Raw genomic sequence first — 21,783 nt, 5'->3', positions numbered from 1 at the left:
TATACTTACGTGTGTGTCTGTGTGTGTACTTTATGTTGTCTACAAAGGGTTTTTGTTGATATTTATTGTTTTGTATAATCATGCTAAATAAAAAAGCCTTTTAGTCATGCTGTTAAGAGTCAAAGTTCACTTTGCAGCACCCTTTTTGATGTCTTCGCTGTCGAAGTCTCTGTGGGTTTTGGTTTTGCTACTCTTAGAACAGTTGTCATATATTCATAGAGCAATAAGTGTCTTACTCCTAGTCAGCTGCCATCTTGCACAACCAATTTTTAAAGAAATCTGGCTGGAAGTGCCCTAAATCTGAAAACGCACGGACAGGCTGGCGTCCTTAAATATTTTACACACTGGACCTTTAGAGTTACTCTTTATTTATAGAGCATAAACACAGCATATTCATTGTTGTACTGAAAGTTGTGAAAAATAACAGAAATAAAACCTTAAACTCCATTGTGAAACTGACAGGTCAGTCAGTCAGGACAGAAAATAAACTGCTGCTATATGATTATGTTTCTTTCAAGACAGAACAAAGACCTGAAATGGAATACAGCCAACAGCATTTTACTGCAAGAACAATTAGAAGTCTGTATCTGAGCTAATGCATGCTCACCATTTCCAAAAATAGCACAAGGGTGTAATTTTTTTCAGCCAATCACTGATGCTCCTCCTCTAAGAGAGGAGGACAAATGGAGTATGGTAATGGTGTACAAAACAATTCAAATGATTCTATTCGATTCTATTAATATATATTCAATGTATTTTAAAAGATAAAAGTCAAAGGCTATATTATGTTGTCTTAAAAGTTTTTGTTTGCTTGTTTTTGTTTTACCATGTTAACCGAGTGTTTTAATCTCGCTGTGGTTCGCAGTCACAGTTCGCAGTGAGAGTTCACCTCTCAGCACTCGTGTTCATGTCTTTGTCCTCTGCTGTTGTCTTTGTGGGTTTGCACAGGAAATCAATGTTTCGTTATTTTCCCCCTGCAGTTTGAGACCAACTTAGAGAGTCAATGACCTTAAGGTTATATAATTAAATTATTCAGGTGAATTACTGCATATACTCTGTATTCCACAGATACAGTATCCACTGGTAATACATGCATATGTTCAATTGTATGTGTTGTCATTTTGAATGCAGTGAGTGACTGTGATGCCTAAAAAAAACTCTCAAACCAGCTTTTTTCATGTTAAGCTGCATCTTCATTTCCAAGTAAACTTAATGATGAAATTCATTCTAATAAAAAATTAGAGTCAAGTGCAGTTACTCTTTATTTACACAGCACATTAAATATGTGGTATTTAAAATCTACTGTGGTAAATTTAAAATTCTCTACAAGGGCTGTAAACGTATGTAACGTATTTCATATGTATATATCTTGCTCTTTATTTTTCTGTTTATACCTACGAATATTATATTTTTGTCTATATCCTTAGTTAATACATTTCTTGATCTTTTTGCACGGTAGCTTTTTTCTTTTTGCTGCTGTAATTATGCAAATTTCCCCATCGTGGGATCAATAAAGGTCTTCTTCTTCTTCTTCTTCTTCTTCTTCTTCTTCCTCTTCTTTCTAATATTAACAAGGCAAGATATTCCACTGTTTGGAAGAATCCATAGCAATGTATCTTTTGGAACTTTCAGTAAGACTGGAGCGTCAACAGCCACTCTTGAGTATTAAGTATTGTGATGCCAACCATGTCATGCAATTATACGATCTCTGTATCTCCTTCCTGAGAGAGAGGGTATGCAGCAACATTTCAAAATACAATGTTGTTATATGTGGATTGAAAAAAAAGGCCAAAGGCTGCCAAGTCCAGTCTCTCACTTCCATCAGTGTCACAGCTGTAGCCTGGATCAGAGGTCTCTAAGTGTGCTTCCTTAGTTTTTGTTTATAAGCTTGGTGCTCAGGTTAGGGAAGAGAGCTGGGTCAGACGATCAACTGCTGTGGTTCATATCATGACAGAGCAAGGTTTCGTTATCTTGCTTGAAATCTTTAACTGTGCTGCAGTCATCTCTTGGTAGACTCCTAAATATTGTAATTGCAAGCTTTTGTTTTGTTTTATGAAGGTGAAACAGTCGATTTCTAAACATTTTGACCAGCAGCATTGGCTGTATTCGCCGAGCTTTTTCACTACTGGTTGAAAACTTGTGCAGTTAGATTAACTCCACCTGACTTTGTCCCGAGGAAAGCTGTGCTTTCATGAGATTGTGATGGGAATCTGTGTAAAGACAAAATATATGTTCTCCCTAAATGACTTACTGAATTAGTGCGACCACAAACTTTACCATTTAACCGATGAGTTTGAAAAAACTGATACTGATAAGCAGAGGAGGTGAAGGTGAATGCCTATGATGCTGTAAAGAAAAGCAATCAAAAGTATGTAAATATGTGCATACATACTGCAACTGCCTGTAACTGTCTTTGAAGAACAACTCTGTTATGATTTTGATGACAGAGTCAAAATGACAGCATTTTAGGTGTAAATGTACCAAAGCCTTTGGTTTGAAGCATCTGATGGATTTTGATGTCAGATGATAGTTATGCCCCAAATCATTCCCAGCTTGACAAGTTATTATGCATTGATGGGGCTAAAGTGCAGACACAAGTAACTTGTGTTTAAAAACCTGAAGTCAGCAAAAAAAAAAAGTTCAGTTTCTGAGCAGTTACATGCTGATATAGAAAAAAAACAAACATTTTTCTACTTTTTTCCATGTGTCTAGACTAAATAACCAAGGTGTAGATGTTGTTATTTCTAAAAATAGCACTTTGAATGTCTCTTTGTTTTAGCCAATCACTGATGCTCCTCCTCTAAGAGAGGAGCACAAATGGACCTTTACTTTGCTCACGGAGACACTGCAATCACGATGAAGTTCTTCAAGGTTGCTTTGTACCTGACATGTGTCTGTCTGTGGAGTTTAGGTAAGTTTGTACCGAATAGATAGATACAACAGATTTCATCATTGTTGAGGTTTTTTTTAGTTCTGTCAACTACTTCAATTTTTTTCTATTTATTCCTGTTCTTTTTTTTCTTGATAATCAGCTACAACAGCCATCTGTCAGAGTTCTGCATCTCTCCGTCAAGAGACTCATTTTATTGCTGCCAGTGTTGGAGAGACAGTGACAGTACAATGTTTCCTTGAAGATGACATTCCAACATTGTTTTACTGGTACAAACAATCCCTTGGACAGGAACCAAGGCTCATCTCAACATTTTATATAAAAATTAAACGAGAAACTTTCCAACAAGATTTTGAGAAGGAAGGACGCTTCAAACTGGACACCGGACTCAATAAACATCACCTGATAATCATGGATTTGAAGATTTCAGACTCAGCTATGTACTACTGTTGCAGTGGGTATGTGTACTTGTTTACATTTGGATATGGCACCTTTGTCAGTGTGAAGGATTCAGGAACAAACGTCCAAGCTTCAGTCTCCCAGTCACCATCTCAGACCGTTCAGTCAGGGGACTCTGTGACTCTCAACTGTACGGTTCACACTGGGAGCTGTCTTGGAGAACACAGTGTGTATTGGTTCAGAGACTCTGGAGGATCTCAGCCAGGACTCATTTACACCCAGGGAGGCAGCAATGACCAGTGTGGGAGGAAAAATGACAGACAAACACAAACCTGTGAGTACAACCTGCCCATGAAGAGTCTGAGTGTTTCTCATACTGGGACCTACTACTGCGCTGTTGCCTCATGTGGACACATACTGTTTGGAAATGGGACACACATTAAGCGTGAGTATTGACAATTGCTGAATGTAAATAATTTTGCCTTTAACCTATCACAATGAGTGAAAATTGATTGGTTCAAGAGTGAATCCATCTAGTTTCTATTAGCACTTAGCCTGGTGCTCAGGGTCTGGATGAGTTGTGAGTTTATTGCCAGGCGGGCCAAGACAGACACAGACAACCACCTATTTTAATTGGGCTGCTGTGCCCTGTGTGTCTTTATCTTGCCGTGACTCAGAGTACATGGACAGAATCCATACACCCTACGTAGGAAAGCCATGGGTGAGAATTAAACCCTGAACTTTCTTTCTGTGCAGTGCTAGCCCGTGCCCTGCCATGTCATGCAACTTGATTCCAACTATCCCCAATGAGGCTGACATTTATATCTGGGAGGTGCAAGATAAAGATTGTATATTAATACATTTATTTGATTTGTTTTTATCAAACCCTGACCACCTTCATTGAAGTTACAATACAGAAGTCGACTTGTTTCTTATTTACACTTCGATACACAATTAAATTGAATATCTTGTTAGGCATAACACATTTTAATGTCTCCTTGTGCATTCTATTTTACAGATATGGTTTCAAAGTCCAACTCCACTGTGCACTTCCTGAGTGGAGCTTTGGTGTTCACCACCATTCTTCTCATTGTACTGGCTTTCTCAGTATTAACGATATACAATAGAAAGAAGTGTCATTGCAAAGGTAATAGTTTATTTTCTTTTCTTTTTAAACTTGAACTATATTATTGTTTTGTATCACAAATTACTATTTTTTTATCTACATTTTGAAACAGAATCCCAAATTACCTCTACCACTGACATCACACCTGAAGCTGTGAGTATCATTGGTATGATGTCAAATAACTGTGAAAGTTCCTTTTCTGACACATTCACCCACAAACTATTCTCTCCTTCCTAAATGTGTTTTTATACTGTAATTATTTATTGTTTGGGATTTCTTGGTTGCTTACAGGGTCAGCAAGATGCCAGTGATCTCCACTATGCTGCTCTCAGACAAATAAAGGGAAACAGATCGAGAAGGGAGCCAACTAACATCGTGGATGACTGTGTGTACACTGCCGTGAGGCGGTAGCACAGTTTAGGTTAGAATGGAAAGTCTTAAAATGACTTCCGTGGAGCAAGTATGATTTTATCCAAAAAAATAAAAAATAAAAACTCTCTAAAAAAGCATATTTAACCGATCTTCAGTTATCTTTCAGCGTTCATTTTTATGGCGCAAGTAAACAGAAAGAATGAAAAGCTTCAACAGTGCAGGAGCACCAGTATCTGTTTTTCAATTCCATTATTCAAATCGGCAATACCATCTTTGGTTTGCTTGATTAGATTTGAAGGAATTGGTACAGCACATATCTGGTGAATGGAGAATGGGAAAAAAAAAAAAAAAAATGTCATTAAACAGTTGTTTGATATGCATTATTCTGGAAACATGATTTCTTACCCTCTGTAACTTCACCATGTTAGCATTCCGGAGTTTGAATTCTCAATAAATACATGGCTGTGATCACTGTATGTAAGGGGGTGTTTTGGGGCACTGCGTTGTTGACATGATTGTACTAAAGTCACTGTGAATATGAGCACTAGCAAGACACTGTGATCATTCTTGTTCTACCAAAGAAAATAGTCACCTAGCAACTGCTTATCATTAAACTAAAGCAACCAAAGGGCTGACTATTGATACAGTGGAATGTTTTTTACTTAACATAGCGTACCAAACTGGCTGGTTAACATGTGGTTTAGTCACTAATATTTAAAGTTACACAATAAAGAAAGCAGAATTATACACACACACACCCATATGTATATATATATATATATACATATACATATATATATATATATATATATATATATATATATATATATATACATATACATATATATATATATATATATATATATATATATATATATATATATATATATATATATACATATATATATATATATGTGTGTATATATGTGTATATACATATATGTATATATATATACATATCAACTCTACTATATACATATATGTATATATATATATTTCAACATATGTGATCTAGTCAAACCACTATTACTTATTAAACAGAAGCTGGAACGAAGTGCCCCCTTCCTGCTGAATGACCTTAACAACTTCTTCATAACAGCACCCCTGCACACAAGACTCCAAGACTCCACCCCCTCCAGGTAACCAGGTGCTAACGCTGACCTCACACAGCGAGAGGAGAGCCCTCAGCAGGGTCAGCGCTCTCAACCAATTCAGTTTCCACTGCGCTGCATTCAGCCCTCACACACCTGGACACTGAGGACTCTTATGTCAGAATGAAGTTCACTAACTTAAGCTCAGCATTCAACACCATCATGACCCAACTCCGACTCAACAAACTGGACCCGCTGGGACTCAACATCTTGTTTTGCAACTGGATATAGCAACTGCCTCACCCAAAAAGCCCTCCCTGTGGAAGGTTAGAATTGGAGTTAGGATTAGAGTAGGGATTTGGGTTGGGGTTAGGTTTTGGGGAAAAAATGGTTTTCTCCTAAAGGAATGCCCAAGAGCAAAAACAAACAAAAAAAAAAAAAGGCATTTTGGAATTCTTTCAACTGGGAGCAGCAGAAAACAGGTAAGAGACTGGTGCCATCTAGCCCCCCTAACTCCAAACCTAACCCTTACCCCAACCCTAACTTCTACCCTTACCTTACTGCCAAACCTAACACTAACTCCAACCCTAACTCGAATGAAAACCCTTACCGAAACCCTAACGTCCCAAAAATACCCCAAAATCTCAACATGTCCAAAAACTGAAGAATAAAAAAAATGACAAACTATATTGTGTGTTGTTTTTTTTCTGGGACTAAAAAAAATACTTGAAACTCAACAAAATGATTCTGAAACCCAACAAAATGACTGTCCAATGATAGTTCATAATGAGACGGAGTGGACGGAAATCCAAAAATGTCCCAATTTATTTTTTGAAAAATGACATATAACATGTAATTTTTTTGCTGGGATTAAAAAAATGCTGGAATTCACCAGAAATTCACCAAAATCACTGTCCTATCATAGTTTACCATGAGACTGACTGGTAGAGTGCAAAATCACAACATTAGGAGGAGCATTAGGAGGAGACCGATGCATGCAAACCACGGGGAGAACCTGTCAACTCTACAAAGAAATGTAATTGAACCTAAGACCTGAGATAAAGCAAAGCCACAATATACATTTGTTGGTGTCACAAATGCAAGGCTTTATTGTGCACACAATACCGCCATTAGTATAAAAAGGCTGCATCAGAATTTGTACAATGTACAAGCCTAAAGAAAGTCTTATGAACGAAAGCTTTCTATCTCAGTGAAAAATAAAGGAACAGATTTTGCACAGTGTGGAGTGTGCAGAGGCTCTCCTTTAATTTTTCACAATGTACATTCCAAAAGACAAAAGACAAAAAAGAAAGTGAAAGTATAGGACCATAGTCCTCTTCTCTAGTCTTCTCTAGCTGGTTTCACTTCAACACTTGGCCTGTTTTGATCAAATAAAATGTCAACTACTCTATTAAACATCATACTGTCAAGTGACTGTCTTGAGATATATATTTTAAAGGTTATTTTACATTGTCTACATTTATTTTTGTTGTGTTTTAGCTCTGTCGTGGTGGTTAACAGTCAAAGTTCACTTCTCAGCACCCTTGTTCATGTCTTGGTCCTCTGCTGTTGTCTTTGTGGGTTTGAACAGGAAATCAAAACTACACCCCCCATCCCTCAAACACTCCTCCCCCATGCCTTGCAATCGCAGAGCATTTAGAAAATCTATAACCTTAATTCAGTAGGTGAATTAGATATAGCAATAGACAAATACTCACAATCTTTGTATGGTATTGACAAAATGGATGATCAGATATATTTGATAAAAATGAGAAGACAAGTAAAATTTACTCTTTATTTATACTGCACATTTAAAATGTGCTATTTAACATCCACTGGAAAGAGGTGAGTTTTGATGAAGAAATCCTCCTTGAACCAGGTTGTTCTACTATTATCTGGTATAATATCCCACTGTTTGGAGCAGCCACAGCGAAGGCTCAGCCACCTTGGCTGTTGCGTCTACACCATGCAGTGCTGAGTAAGACTGGAGCATCAACGTCCACTCGATTATGAAGGGGTGTATTCCGTTTTGTAGTGAAAGTCAATGTTATTTTTAAATGACAAAAATAAAATCTTAAACTACATCCTGAAAATGACACGTAGCCAGCGAAAAGACACCTGAACTGCTGTTGTAATATGATGATGTTTCTTCTAGTCAGAATATAAATACTTCAGTTGAAATGAAATACTGCCATTAGCTGTTCGCAGCAAAAACAATCAGAAGCTGTTGGATGCTTCATTTAAAAAGAAAAAGCATCCAGACAAAATTTTGGCCAGTCAAAAAATGCTCAGCGTTTCCAAAAATAGTATTTTGAGTGTCACTTTGTTTCAGCCAATCACTGAAGCCTCCCCTCTCAGAGAGGAGAACAAATTGACCTTCTCTTTATTCACATAAGACACTGCGATCACGATGAAGTTCCTCAAGGTTGCTTTGTACCTGACATGTGTCTGTCTGTGGAGTTTAGGTAAGTTTAGACCTAAGAGATACACCAGAGTCTGTCATTGTTGAGATCTTTGAACTATTGTGAACTACTGTACTTTTTCCTTTTCTTCTGTCTTTTTTCTTGATAATCAACTACGACAGCCATTTGTCAGACTCCTGCGTCTCCACGTCAAGAGATTCATTTTATTTCTGCCAGTGTTGGTGGCACAGTGACAATACAATGTCTCCTTGAACATGACATTTCAACATTGTTTTACTGGTACAAGCAATCCCTTGGACAGGAACCAAGGCTCATCTCAACATTTTATGAGCAAAATGAAAATGGCACTTTCCATCAAGATTTTGAGAAGGAAGGACGCTTCAAACTGGACACCGGACTCAATAAACATCACCTGATAATCAAGAATTTGGAGATTTCAGACTCAGCTACATACTACTGTTGTAGTGGCTACGTATACATGTTAACGTTTAAACATGGCACCTTTGTCAGTGTGAAGGATTCAGGAACAAACGTCCAAGCTTCAGTCTCCCAGTCACCATCTCAGACCGTTCAGTCAGGGGACTCTGTGACTCTCAACTGTACGGTTCACACTGGGGACTGTCTTGGAGAACACAGTGTGTATTGGTTCAGAGACTCTGGAGGATCTCAGCCAGGACTCATTTACACCCAGGGAGGCAGCAATGACCAGTGTGGGAGGAAAAATGACAGACAAACACAAACCTGTGAGTACAACCTGCCCATGAAGAGTCTGAGTGTTTCTCATACTGGGACCTACTACTGCGCTATTGCCTCATGTGGACACATACTGTTTGGAAATGGGACCCGAGTAGATATTAAAGGTGAGTACTGACAATTGCTGCCTGCGAAACACTTTGCTTTGGAATTGAAAAAAAAAAATTGCTTTTGTCAATAAACCCGAACAATCCCTGTTGTGTCACAACATCACCCTAAACTTGTCTGCCCACTGTGTCTGAAAGTTTTTCATGGAGATATTGTTCCTTGATAAAATTCAATACTCTGCTCTGCTTTGCACGTTGTAATATCGTCTTGTACCATCCTTTCAGCAGATGACAAGTCTGACTCCATTGTGTACGTTTTGATTGGAGCTTTGACGTTCACCACCATCCTTCTTGTTGTGCTGGCTTACTCAGTATTAAAGATATACAAAAGAAAGAAGTGTCATTGTAAAGGTAATAGTTGATGTATTTCTTCATTTGTTTTAACAATCTGAATAATATGTTTGTATTGGTCTGTAAATTACTATTTTGCCTACATTTTGAAACAGATTCCCAAATTGTCTCAGCATCTGACATCACACCTGAAGCTGTGAGTATTATTGACATAGTGATCAATAACTGTTTAAAGTTTATTATCTGACACAATCTGCATTAAACTATTATTTCCCAGTTTACTAAAAGTGCAATTTAGTTATAGTGAATAAAAATTGAGTTTTTTTTGTTTCCAGAACCAGCAAATTGGCGATGATCTCCATTATGCTGCTGTCAGGGAACAAAAGGTAAAAAGCTCAAGAAGACTCCGAGTTGAAAGTGGAAACGACAGTGTGTACGCCAGCGTGCGGGAGTAGAATGTTTCTACTACTACAATACATTTGTTCCATTGTGTGTTGGTTCTTTGAAGAAATGAAGACCAATTTTGCCAATAAAATGCATGTGTGTTTCATGGTCATCATTGCGTTCAATTCTTATTTTGAAATGGTAGTGAATAAAACATGGCCTCATGTTTGTAAATACACCGTAATCTGTTTCTGTCGTCCGTCACACGGACATTCCATCCATGCATCCATTTCGTCAGCTCAGAGTGACCTTGGTCTGCTGGGGCCTAACCCAGCTGTCAACACCGACATGTATCATTTCAAATATATGTAAACTTGTACACTTTAATTTTTGCATTTTAAATACAACTTCTGCCATAGCAAAGTTAGTTAATCAATCGTTAGTCTGAGAAAATTGTTGCTGATGACGTTTCATATTCAGATAAACCCAGATATTTACAAGAACCTGACCTCCTCAAAACCAGTTTCAACACAAATCCACATTGTTTCAGTCCAATTAAACAATTTCCATTTGCATTGAAATATTTCTGATGCATTTATATAACTGTGAAATGGCAACCCATTTCTGATGATGTATGTGCTGCTAAGCCAATCACCACCACCACCATCAATGGTTTCGCAATTATAACTATACGCTGAGCTGAAGTGTGGTTATGCACTGCACAAACACTGCTAAAAAAAAAAAAAAAAATAGAGGAAAACTTTATAATACACTATATTACCAAAAGTGTTTGCTCACCCATCCAAATGATCAGAATTAGGTGTCCTAATCACTTGGCCTGGCCACATGTGTATAAAATCAAGCACCTAGGCATGCAGACTGTTTTGACAAATATTTGTGAAAGAATGGGTCGCTCTCAGGAGCTCAGTGACTTCCAGCGTGGAACAGTCATAGGATGCCACCTGTGCAACAAATCCAGTCGTGAAATTTCCTCGCTCCTAAATATTCCACAGTCAACTGTCATCTTATTATAAGAAAATGGAAGAGTTTGGGAACAACAGCAACTCAGCCACGAAGTGGTAGGTCACGTAAACTGAGGGAGAGGGGTCAGCGGATGCTCAGGTGCATAGTGCAAAGAGGTCGTCGACTTTCTGCACAGTCAATTGCTGCAGAGCTCCAAACTTCATGTGGCCTTCAGATCAGCCCAAGTACAGTTCGCAGAGAGCTTCACGGAATGGGTTTCCATGGCAGAGCAGCTGCATCCAGCCATACATCACAAAGTGCAATGCAAAGCACCGGATGCAGTGGTGTAAAGCACGCCGCCACTGGACTCTAGAGCAGCGGAGACGCGTTCTCTGGAGTGATGAATCACGCTTTTCCATCTGGCAATCTGATGGACGAGTCTGGGTTTGGAGGTTGCCAGGAGAACGGTACATTTCGGACTGCATTGTGCCAAGTGTGAAATTTGGTGGAGGAGGAATTATGGTGTGGGGTTGTTTTTCAGGAGTCGGGCTTGGCCCCTTAGTTCCAGTGAAAGGAACTTTGAATGCTTCAGGATACCAAAACATTTTGGACAATTCCATGCTGCCGCCCTTGTGGGAACAGTTTGGAGCGGGCCCCTTCCTCTTCCAACATGACTGTGCACCAGTGCACAAAGCAAGGTCCATAAAGACATGGATGACTGAGTCTGGTGTGGATGAACTTGACTGGCCTGCACAGAGTTCTGACCTGAACCAGATAGAACACCTTTGGGATGAATTAGAGCGGAGACTGAGAGCCAGGCCTTCTCCACCAACATCAGTGTGTGACCTCACCAATGCGCTTTTGAAAGAATGGTCAAACATTCCCATAAACGCACTCCTCAACCTTGTGGACAGCCTTCCCAGAAGAGTTGAAGCTGTAATAGCAGCAAAAGGTGGACTGACATCATATTGAACCCTACAGGTTAGGAATGGGATGGCACTTAAGTTCATATGTGAGTCAAGGCAGGTGAGCAAATACTTTTGGTAATATAGTGTATGTATTCTGTCTATCCTGTGTTAAGACGAGGATTTCAAAGTAAAATAAATTATTATTATTTATCTGACTACTATTTTAAATAATTTCACTTTCACTTTCAAAACACTTTTCCAAAGTTTGTAAAGAGTTTCAAACTTTGTAAAAGTGTTTTTTGTATTGTTAAAATGTTTTCTGAAATGTAAATTTGTTTCAAACTTTGTAAAAGTGCTTCACATTTTGTAGTACTGTTTTGCACCTCTCGGCCACCGTAGTTATGCACTGCACAAACACTGCTAAAAAAAAAAACAACAACAACAACAAAACTTTATAACATGTATTCTGTCTTTCCTGTGTTAAGATGAGGATTTCAAAGTAAAATAAATTATTATTATTTATCTGACTACTATTTTAGATAATTTCACTTTCAGGTATTGGTTGGAAATAAATAATTAACCACTAATTAAGAATATAGACCCTTTAAGAAATTAATCTCTACTGTTAGAGATCTGACATCAGTCTTTGTTCAGGGATGGCAGACATAAATTAACAAATCACTTGGTTAACATCTTAACATAGAAGGATAGCCGTGATTCCTGGGTTGGAGTATTCAGAGGTTATAAAACATGATACCCAATCTTACACTATTGCTAGTACTGTCGACTTGTGTTTATCCACGTTTATTTCTTCTTTTTGGGTGAATGATAAGTTGCTTTTTATCTCTGAAACCCATTTCCTTTTTGACCGCAGAAACTTCAGAGAGAAGTGCTGAGGAAGTTTCTTTCTATCTCTAAGAAAAGAGTGTAATGTGTGCCACATCAACAACATCAAGACAGAGGCGAGTAGTGCATAAAATGAAGAACATTGCTTATGCCAGAGGAGTCCATATGTCCTTACTGTTTAGGTACATCTGCCTGCCAAGGTGAAGTACAAGTTTAAAATGCTTTCAATAGGCGAGAGCTTTGGTGTCAAACTTATTTTCATTGAGGGCCGTATCAGCATTATGGTTGCACTCGAAAGGCCGACTGTAACTGTGGAAGTGCAGTGAGCCCTACACAGGGGTGTCCATACTACGGCCCGTGAGTCAAATGTGGCCCTTTCAACTGGCCTATGGCGTGTCTCCAAAAGGTATGTTTTTTGCGGCCCACCACTCGATTTTAGTTAATCGCACAAGTTCATTTTGCATTTTCTCTGTTCAGCTCATGATGGAAGAACTGTCACAGTTCGTGGTTCGTAGATATGCATTATCGGCTATCAGGGAGGAACCACGGAAGCTGAACTAACATTTTTTAAACAATCTGACGATGGCAGACACCACCAGCAGATATGAGTGGACACTGCCACAGCAAACATGAGAAATCTTGACAATAAAGGACAAAATTGAAAATACAGTTTTTGTTTCATCTGTCAAGAGACTGTTGCTGAAAACAAATGTTTGCTGTGTGTGAAAGTTATATGCTGGCATGCTACTGCATACAATGCCGATATTGATAATATGTTATAATTTTATTTATTTTATTTTATTAATAATGTTGTTGCAGCATTTTCATCATATTGTATTGACACAACTGCCTTAACATATTGCAGAATAGCTGTCCCCATATTTTATTTCTTCGGGTTACTAGTATTGAATATGTATTTGCAACATGTAAACCTATATATAGGTTTATGCTATTGAAAAGTGGCGAACACTACATTGTTCACAGTTTTTTCTCAGCTTCATTCGAGGAATCAAATGACAGTGAACTTAACACAACATATTTTCTATATAAGGAATTCAGCATCATAGTAGCTCATCCAATCAGACAAAGTCTTGTCTTTGAAGAGGGTTGACAGCATCAAGATGTTCAGTCAGTCGACGTGGCAACATGAACACGATGAGAGCTCCACTGGCAGCGTTCTTTCTCAAACTTGGATTCTTGGGAATATTGGGTGAGTTGTGACTTGTTCTACATAACTTCTAAACGTTATGTGGATAGATGAAAAGATCATAATGTTTTTTTTTATCACATTAATGAAGTCATTCTTCTCTCTTTTTTATATAAGCTCAGGCAAACAATCAATTCTTGCTGTCAAGTCAAGCTGAAGTATTTGTATCTGCTAATGTGGGAGAAAGCGTGACTTTGCAATGCTTCTACAGAGCTTCATCAGCAATTAATTGGTACAAGCAAAGTCTTGGAAATACAACCACAGTCATCTCTTCTCTGTTTGGCTTTGACCACAATGACCCTTTTCGTGGGGAATTCAGGAACAATTCACGCTTCAGACTGGAGACTGGAAGTGGTAAATATCACCTGATGATCTCCAACCTGACCACGTCAGACTCAGCCTTTTACGACTGTCTCAATTGGGCATCAGCTACAATGGAAGTTTCCAGGTTTGTTTTTGTCAGTGTGAAGGATTCAGGTTTCAGTTTTCCACTATCAAAGTATCAGTCGGCTTTTGGGACTTGTTGGAATCATATATTTAGTTTAGATGTTTGTGTTGAATCATATATTTAGTTTAGATATTTGTGTTGAATCATATATTTAGTTTAGATATTTGTGTTGAATAATATAATTACTTTAGATGTGTGTTTGTAATAATATGATTATTAATATAAACAGTTTAGATCAAAGGCATTGTTGCAGGAGGCTCAAGAAGAACAGGGAAGCACATTCCTCATCAACTGGTGATCCTGGGTGACCAGAGGGTGACCCTGGGGGACTTTGCGACCACCATAAAACTATATAACCCGGTCATTTACAGGGGGGAAGAACTCATGATCCATCGGAGGCAAGGGGGAGAGGAGCCTGTGACCTCAGTAATCAGAGACTTGGATCAAAGGCTGCCCCAACATCCAATGAGGTTGGGGTCTGGAGACCAGGCAGCCAGTCAGAGGAGGAAAACATCTGGGAGCATCTGCATGTTTTATTTTTTGTATAAAAGGACTGGGTCAAGGGACAGATAGGAGTCAGACTTCATGCCCTGACAATACTTTGGTGTTGCTAGGATTTTGAACTCGGCACAGAGCTCTGTATATTGGTATCCTGAATTGTTTATTTACTAAAGATATATTTAAATTGGCATTCTTCCTCTGAGACTTCATTCAACGAACACGCGGATCAGCAGCACGACACGAGGAAATTAATCTGATCCAACAGACTGACCAACCAGAGGACTCTGTAACTCTGACCTGCACGGTGGACAGTGGGAGCTGTGGTGAAGAACACAATGTTTACTGGGTCAGAGACTCTGAAGGATCTCAACCAGGGCTCATTTACACCCAGGGAGGCAGGAATGAGCAGTGTAAGAAGAAAAACAACACACAAACACACACCTGTGTGTATAATCTGCCCATGGAGAGGCTGAATCTTTCTCATGCTGGGACCTACTACTGTGCTGTTGTCGCATGTGGACACATACTGTTTGGGGAGAGGAACAACCTTCCGTTTGAGCGTAAGTTATATGTAGTCAAAGTGTTTGAACAATAATTACAATAGGCATTTACTATCTTCATTATTTATTAACTATAACTATCCTGGGCATTACTACTAAATGGTCTTCATTTTTCATGTTCTATTTGTTCACACTGTTTTTATATAACTTGTTAGCTAGTGGTTTGAGTCAAGTTATTTATGACCATAACATTCCTGTTTTGAAGCATGATACATTTAGTACATTTTCTCTCATCTACACGAGTCTACTGTCAAGTTCGCATCAGTAATGAAAGTGTTACTGTCCTGAAAACATGTCATCCTTTTATTTGAATCAAGCAGGACTTCAAGCTCCAGTTTTGTTTAGTTCTCTATTTTATTCCCTCTATGCTGTCTTTCTAAAGGTAAAGCATGCAAGTTAAAGCAGCTTTATTTATCATTATGGTAATATACAACAAATTTGAGAGGTCATATGGTCGTTAGTTGTACTTCCTGTTTTTGTTTTGGTACAGCCTGCCTTGCCTTTGTCCTTCTCATTTCCTGCCTTCTTAAACGTGGCTACAATAACGCATTTTCCCCACAACACACACTTGGTGTGCTCTGATCAAACAGTGTTCAACCATTTTAAGTGAGATTCCAGGCAAGAGTGAAGGAACTCAATCAGTGCAAAAAAAAAAAACCTCAACCTCTGGGTAAATTGGGTAAAACTTCACAAATAAAAGTGCTTCTGTAACCTTACTAGTACATGAAATAAATTTGAAATTTACTATTTTGTAACTTAGTTAAGTCTAAGTTACAAAATATGTAATTGCAAAATAAGTAGTGAAAATAGTCCAGTATTGTCAGGAATGTAGTTACTGTTGCTGTCTTTGATAAGTTCATTTTAAGTGATTTCCTTGTCTCATGGAATGCATCACGATAGGCATAAGTAGTTGTTTTTTGTTTGGTTCAGTCAATATTCTTTGTTTATATTCTAATTATTTACAGCACCCATCTGTCACAACCTCCGCATGGGATGGACTTCTGTTCATCCATTTCACTGCAGTTGTTACGTGAGGAACAGAGTTGCGACCCAGAAGCAGACACAGTATGCTCGAAAAAAGCAATAAACAAAGTTTAATTAACAAAGTGACAAAGCAACAAATAGAGAACCAAAAGGTAATGTAGGTACTCGAAAAACACCGGAATCAAGGAGTCACAAGGAAGGGGGAAGTCTGCACATGGGGAGCAAAGTTCTGACAAATAGAAGAGGTGTTTGAATCCTTACGTAGCCTGAGGAAATTCCGTGATTAAGGTGGACAACATAACTACTGAAATAAAAGACCGACCGAAAACCCTGACAGCAGTGTATGAGTTTTATGTAAAGTGTGTTTTCGGTGCATCTGTCTGCCAATGTTACATAACTTGTAAAATGTTGAGGTTTAGAATGCATTCAATACTTTCAAGCATCCAAAAAATCATCAGGCGCCAATAACTTCAATGAATTTTCTGTGAATATGCTCTACACTTTCTGTTTTTTCACACAATGGTTACTTTGTCGAACACCGCTCATACTTTAGAGCAGGGCCCAAATGCTTTATACAATGTCCTCTTACCTGTCATTGTACTAATGAATTTTGACAACTTAGGAACTGTCAGTTTTCTTGTGCAGTTCATTCAACTTGGTTCCAGGAATCACAGTTCAGTGAAGTTTCCTAATTAGGGAGTTCCGCATCACAAAAAGTCATCCAATCAGACAAAGGCTTGTCTTTGAAGAGGGTTGACAGCATCAATATGTGCAGACAGTCGACACAACCACACACATCAACATGATGATATCTCCACTGCCAGCGATCTTTCTCACACTCGTATTCTTGGCGAGAATGGGTGAGTTTTGCCTTCATTAATCCAACTTTTTCTAGTGCTGTTGACCAGAATTTTTGATTTTGTCTCTCTTTTGACTTCAGCTCAGGCAAATTATCAAAACGCTGTGTCTCATCAAGGGGAAATATTTGTGTCAGCTCACGAGGGTGACAGCGTGACTTTGCAATGCCTCCTCAATGACAAAGTGGCAACAATGTATTGGTACAAGCAACGTCTGGGGCAGAAGCCTCAACTCATCTCGACTCTGCGGGTGAGCGACAAAAAACAATCCTTTTACAAAGGATTTGAGAACAATCCACGCTTCACTTTGGACACTGGAACTGGCAGAAATCACCTGAACATCACTAGGCTGTCCTCTTCAGACTCAGCCTTTTATTACTGTATAAGATTTACATCATATGATGTGAAACCAATCAGTTTGTTTTTTGTCAGTGTGAAGAATTCATTTTTATTTCATCAGTCGCTGTCTACTGACCAATCAGGAAACTCTGTGACTCCAAACTGTATAGTGGACATTGGGAGCTGTGGTGAAGAACACAGTGTTTACTGGTTCAGGGACTCTGGTGGATCTCATCCAGGACTCATTTACACCCAGGGAGGCAGCAATGACCAGTGTGAGAGGATTAACAACACACAAACACACACTTGTGTGTACAATCTGCCCATGAAAAGTCTGAATCTTTCTCATACTGGGACCTACTATTGTGCTGTTGCCGCATGTGGACACATACTGTTTGGAAACGTGAACAAGCTGGACATTGAAGGTAAGTCACTCTTTTACTTGTGTATTGCAGAACCTTTACATTTCCAATTAAAATGAAATAATAACTGTAAGTGTGGCTCTGTGCAGAGGAGGTGAACTTGGTGTATTTCTGGAGGGGAGCTTCAGTGTTCAGCACCATCCTGGCAGTTTTACTGGCTTTCTCACTTTGCATGTTGAGCAGAGGAAACACCTGCCAGTCTTCAGGTATTTAGTACTGTTTGTCTGCCATGGCTACTATTCACTGCCAGCAAGAGGTTTGATTCAAATCCTTTCACTGTTTCACAACTAGAGTCTCAAGCCAGGCGTTCAACTCCATCTGCAGCCAACACGGAGGTGAGGAGAAACCTTTGAGTTTGTTGTGTGTTGTTTCGGTCAGTAATTCTAACTTTATTTTGACATAAAGTGCTTCCATGTTGTCTCTAACAGGGTCACCTGGCTAAACACAACCTCTATTATGCTAATTCAAGTCTCATATCACAGACACAAAAAGATCCTACTTGGAGTCAGTGTGTGTTCCATCGTGTGAAGCTGTAGAACTGTCACGTCTGAAGAAGCCTTTAGCATGAGAGGCAAAACATCTTTAAGATACGAAAACTAGTCCAGTTGCCTCCGCTCAATCCTCAAGTATCACAACTGTTCTTTGGATTGTCTGATTTTTGATGTAGAGTATAAATTGTTATTTGCGTATTAGTTTATAAAGTAAATCAGATTTTTTTCTTTATCTTTTATCTCAAATGTTAATGTACACCAAAATGTAATGAACAAGTCTTTGTTCCCCTTCTACCACTTTTTGCAGTAATTCAGTTTTACTGTTTACAGATTAAGGTACTTTGTCCTTCTTGAAGTTGTTCTTTTTTGGATTTAGTTTTTGTTTTTTGAGAGTGGTCCTGCCTATTGCATTTGAAATTTTGTTTCTCTTTCTTTTTGTCTTTAATCGAATAAAGAAATATGGAATATCTGTCTTGTCTGTGAATTTTTGAGTCTACTGTTTTGAAGCTGTGAGTATACTATTTATCCACCAGTTTGTGATTATGGGAAGAGGAATTATTAGAAGCAGAAGTTCAAATCAGGATGAATACATAATCACCCAATTTGGATGTTAACCCTTGTAAAAGGTTTTTGCATCCATATTGCCGTCCATGTATCGACCATTCATTCCATTTTTAATTTTGAAACGCAAATCAGAAAACAAAAACAACTCGAAACAACTTGACTCACTTGCCATTCAATTTGATCCTACTTAAATGCAGACTTTAATATAGTTTAAACAACAAAGTATGTTACAGACCTTTGCACACAATACAGTCAAAGGCCTCCTTCATGTGTGTGTTCAATGTGTTGGTCAGAAACAGCATAGCGCCCCCTGCTTTTAAATTTCAAAGATCTTACATCGAGAAGCCATTCCGAGTCGACAAGCCTTTTGCTACGCATAGCCTTACATCCTTTGGTCTTAGCCTGTTTTCCAAGCAAATAACAATGAAAGTGTTAACTACCTGGAATATTATGGCAATTTTGCCTCCAAACATGCAGCTGTATTTAAGCATTAGCCTTTTGTTTCCTTTAAAATGGATAAAACTCGAGTTCAAAGCGCAGATGAAACGTTATCGCACCAACACCACACTGAAGTTAATTGAGGTACAAGGTCGCTGCGTGTCCTCCTGCATGATAATTTACTATTTCTGGACCACAGACTGAAAAAAGTACAAAATTGAAAATTAAAAATGGAAAAACAGAAATTTTAGGCCTTTCCCAAAAACTAACTTTTCTGTCAGAAAATGCATTGGTTTTCTTTAAAAACGTGTTTATGTTTTCTGATTTGTGTGTGTTTGCCTGTTTTTGCCCTTTTTTCAAACCTATTTCCTTCTAGGAAGGTCGTAGAGACATGGGGCCAACACCCACGCGTGCGGGCAATCGGGTGCTATTTGCTCATATGCTGACCTTTGACCCCAGACAAACCGGAAGTGAGCTATCATCACTTGTTTGGAACAGAGTGAAAACACAAGGCTCAGAAAGCGCAAGTCCGACGGGCTTGAAAATTCAGTATGACATAGACTGGACCTTCAATCCAAACAATTATCAACAAAAATGTGACATTTTCAAACAGTTTTCGTACAACGGCCCTCCAAAGTCGACGCACATTGAAAATTGACCAAAAATCGCGAAAAATCCCGTTGCAAAAATTAAAATGCCCCTAGCCTCCTCTAGGAAGGTCGAAACGACATGGGACGAAAACCCACGCGTTCCTTGGATAGAGACCTACATTCTGACACCCTGACCTTTGTCCCCTGACAAATCGGAAGTTAGCTACTTTCACTTGTTTGAAATAATCCACATTCACAGAACTCAACAACCGTGAATGCTGCAAGGTTCAAACCTTTTGTATTACACAGACCAGACTGTCCGAAGGTCAACGTAAAAAGAATGGTCCGGATGCGTTGCACCGTTTTCATTTTATAGCCCTTTAAAGTTGATGCATGTTTATCTTCTTCTTTTACAGGGCACAGGGGGAACCAGGGGGGACTCTCGCTCGGGGGCCCGCTTTGCCGGCGTTGGGGGCGGGGGTGCGGCTGTGGCCCCGGGGGCCGGGGGGGGGCTGTCCCCTGGCGCCGGGGGGTCCCGGGGCGGTGGGGGTGGCTGGGGGTGGTGGGGGGTGGAGGGGGCCGGTTGATGCGCCATACTGGGTCCGTAGGGGGGGGGCCTCTGGGTGCCCGGGCATGCCTTGGGTACCGATCCTCCCGGTGGGTGAAGGGGCTGGGTCCTGTCATGGGGATGAGTCTGGTCTCGCTTGCCCTGGGGCCCCCGTCCGGGGGCCGGGCTCTGCTGCCTGTCCGCCCTGGGTGGTGTCCCTTCTCCTTGGGGTATCTGCCTCCCTGTCATCCTGCCCTGGCTCCTCGTGGGGTGGGTGCCCTCCGGCCCGGGGGCCTGCTGCTCCGGGCCTCTTCCTGGCCGGCTTTGCGGCGGGTATGCCGTGTCCGGGGCCCCCCCCCCGGCTCGTCGCTGGCGTGGGGCGGTTGCGACCTCGGAGACCGCACTAATTGGCAGCCTACTTCCAGTGACGTACTTAAACACACCCACCCCCACATTCAGGTACACACACCACCACATCCATACACACACACACACACACACACACACACACACACACACACACACACGTATACACAGATGCAAACATGCACACACACACAAGTATACACACATGCAAATATACACACACACCCGCACACACGCACACACACACACAAATATACACAAGCGCGGGTACACTGTTGTACACTATTGCATAGCTTATTGTCTTATTTATCCATGAGTAGATTATTATCATCGTTATTATTACTATCATCATTATTATTATTATTATTATTATTATTATTACTGTTATTATTATTATTATTATTACTATTAACGTTGCTATTATTATCACCGCTATTATTATTAACATCACTGTATGAACTCGCATGTATGTTTGTATGGGTATATATGCACTATCTGACAATTAGCTATGCATATTTACGATCTGTTTTGTTCTCTTTTAACACAATTGTATATTGTTGCCAGTTGCCTCCTCTACTCCTCTCTCTCTATCCCTCTCATCATCTCATCATCCATTCATTTCACGGATAACTATATATAGTTAGATAGCTGAAGCCCTTAGCTAAAAGATGATACCAATATCTTTCGTGTAGATGCCGAAATGGCTGAGTTCTAAGCTTAGATGTCCAAGGTGGTAAAAGCGGAGCTAGCGCAGCTAGCGGAGCTGGAGGCGCTAACTGTGCTGCTGCAGGTTGGGTGCTCTGTTTCAACACACACACACACACACACACACACACACACACACACACACACACACACTATACTGTAAATGGCTGCAGTTTCCTTCACAAAACTGCTACAGATGTCATTCAAACAT

The 21,783-nt window shown here is 39.6% G+C and overlaps 3 protein-coding genes and 1 long non-coding RNA gene across 5 annotated transcripts; 3 read left to right on the top strand and 1 right to left on the bottom strand.

Moving 5' to 3' along the window:
- The first annotated feature begins 2,822 nt into the window (after window positions 1-2,822).
- LOC142893428 (uncharacterized) lies at window positions 2,823-5,427 on the top strand. Its single transcript, XM_076033991.1, has 5 exons — window positions 2,823-2,911; window positions 3,033-3,734; window positions 4,308-4,436; window positions 4,528-4,568; window positions 4,707-5,427. The coding sequence occupies exons 1-5, from the start codon at window positions 2,857-2,859 to the stop codon at window positions 4,824-4,826; spliced, it is 1,047 nt and encodes a 348-aa protein (XP_075890106.1). The 5' UTR covers window positions 2,823-2,856; the 3' UTR covers window positions 4,827-5,427.
- Window positions 5,428-8,126: 2,699 nt separating this feature from the next.
- Window positions 8,127-10,008, top strand: LOC142893446 (uncharacterized). Of its 2 annotated transcripts, none has more exons than XM_076034021.1 (5): window positions 8,127-8,343; window positions 8,463-9,161; window positions 9,390-9,512; window positions 9,608-9,648; window positions 9,788-10,008. In XM_076034021.1, the coding sequence occupies exons 1-5, from the start codon at window positions 8,289-8,291 to the stop codon at window positions 9,905-9,907; spliced, it is 1,038 nt and encodes a 345-aa protein (XP_075890136.1). In that variant the 5' UTR covers window positions 8,127-8,288; the 3' UTR covers window positions 9,908-10,008. The 2 variants fall into 2 exon arrangements, with proteins under 2 accessions (XP_075890136.1, XP_075890134.1); XM_076034019.1 differs by having other exon boundaries at window positions 9,387-9,512.
- Window positions 10,009-15,358: 5,350 nt separating this feature from the next.
- Window positions 15,359-18,832, top strand: LOC142893449 (uncharacterized). The gene is made up of 5 exons (XM_076034025.1): window positions 15,359-17,113; window positions 17,194-17,874; window positions 17,961-18,077; window positions 18,163-18,206; window positions 18,300-18,832. Exons 1-5 carry the CDS (start codon window positions 17,056-17,058, stop codon window positions 18,405-18,407), a joined length of 1,008 nt encoding a protein of 335 aa, XP_075890140.1. The 5' UTR covers window positions 15,359-17,055; the 3' UTR covers window positions 18,408-18,832.
- Window positions 18,833-19,801: 969 nt separating this feature from the next.
- On the bottom strand, window positions 19,802-20,344 carry LOC142893457 (uncharacterized). The gene is made up of 2 exons (XR_012927709.1): window positions 19,976-20,344; window positions 19,802-19,848 (listed from the first exon to the last, which is right to left on the bottom strand). It is a non-coding gene; the product is annotated as an uncharacterized LOC142893457 (long non-coding RNA).
- Window positions 20,345-21,783: the final 1,439 nt, after the last annotated feature.

Source organism: Nelusetta ayraudi, unplaced genomic scaffold (genome assembly GCF_046127955.1).
Source record: "Nelusetta ayraudi isolate G7.1 ecotype Tasmania unplaced genomic scaffold, CSIRO-AGI_Nayr_v1 ptg000042l, whole genome shotgun sequence".
In the NCBI taxonomy this organism is placed as follows: domain Eukaryota; kingdom Metazoa; phylum Chordata; class Actinopteri; order Tetraodontiformes; family Monacanthidae; genus Nelusetta; species Nelusetta ayraudi.
Note: the sequence above shows the minus strand (reverse complement) of the source record. Positions and strands in the feature narration are given on the sequence as shown.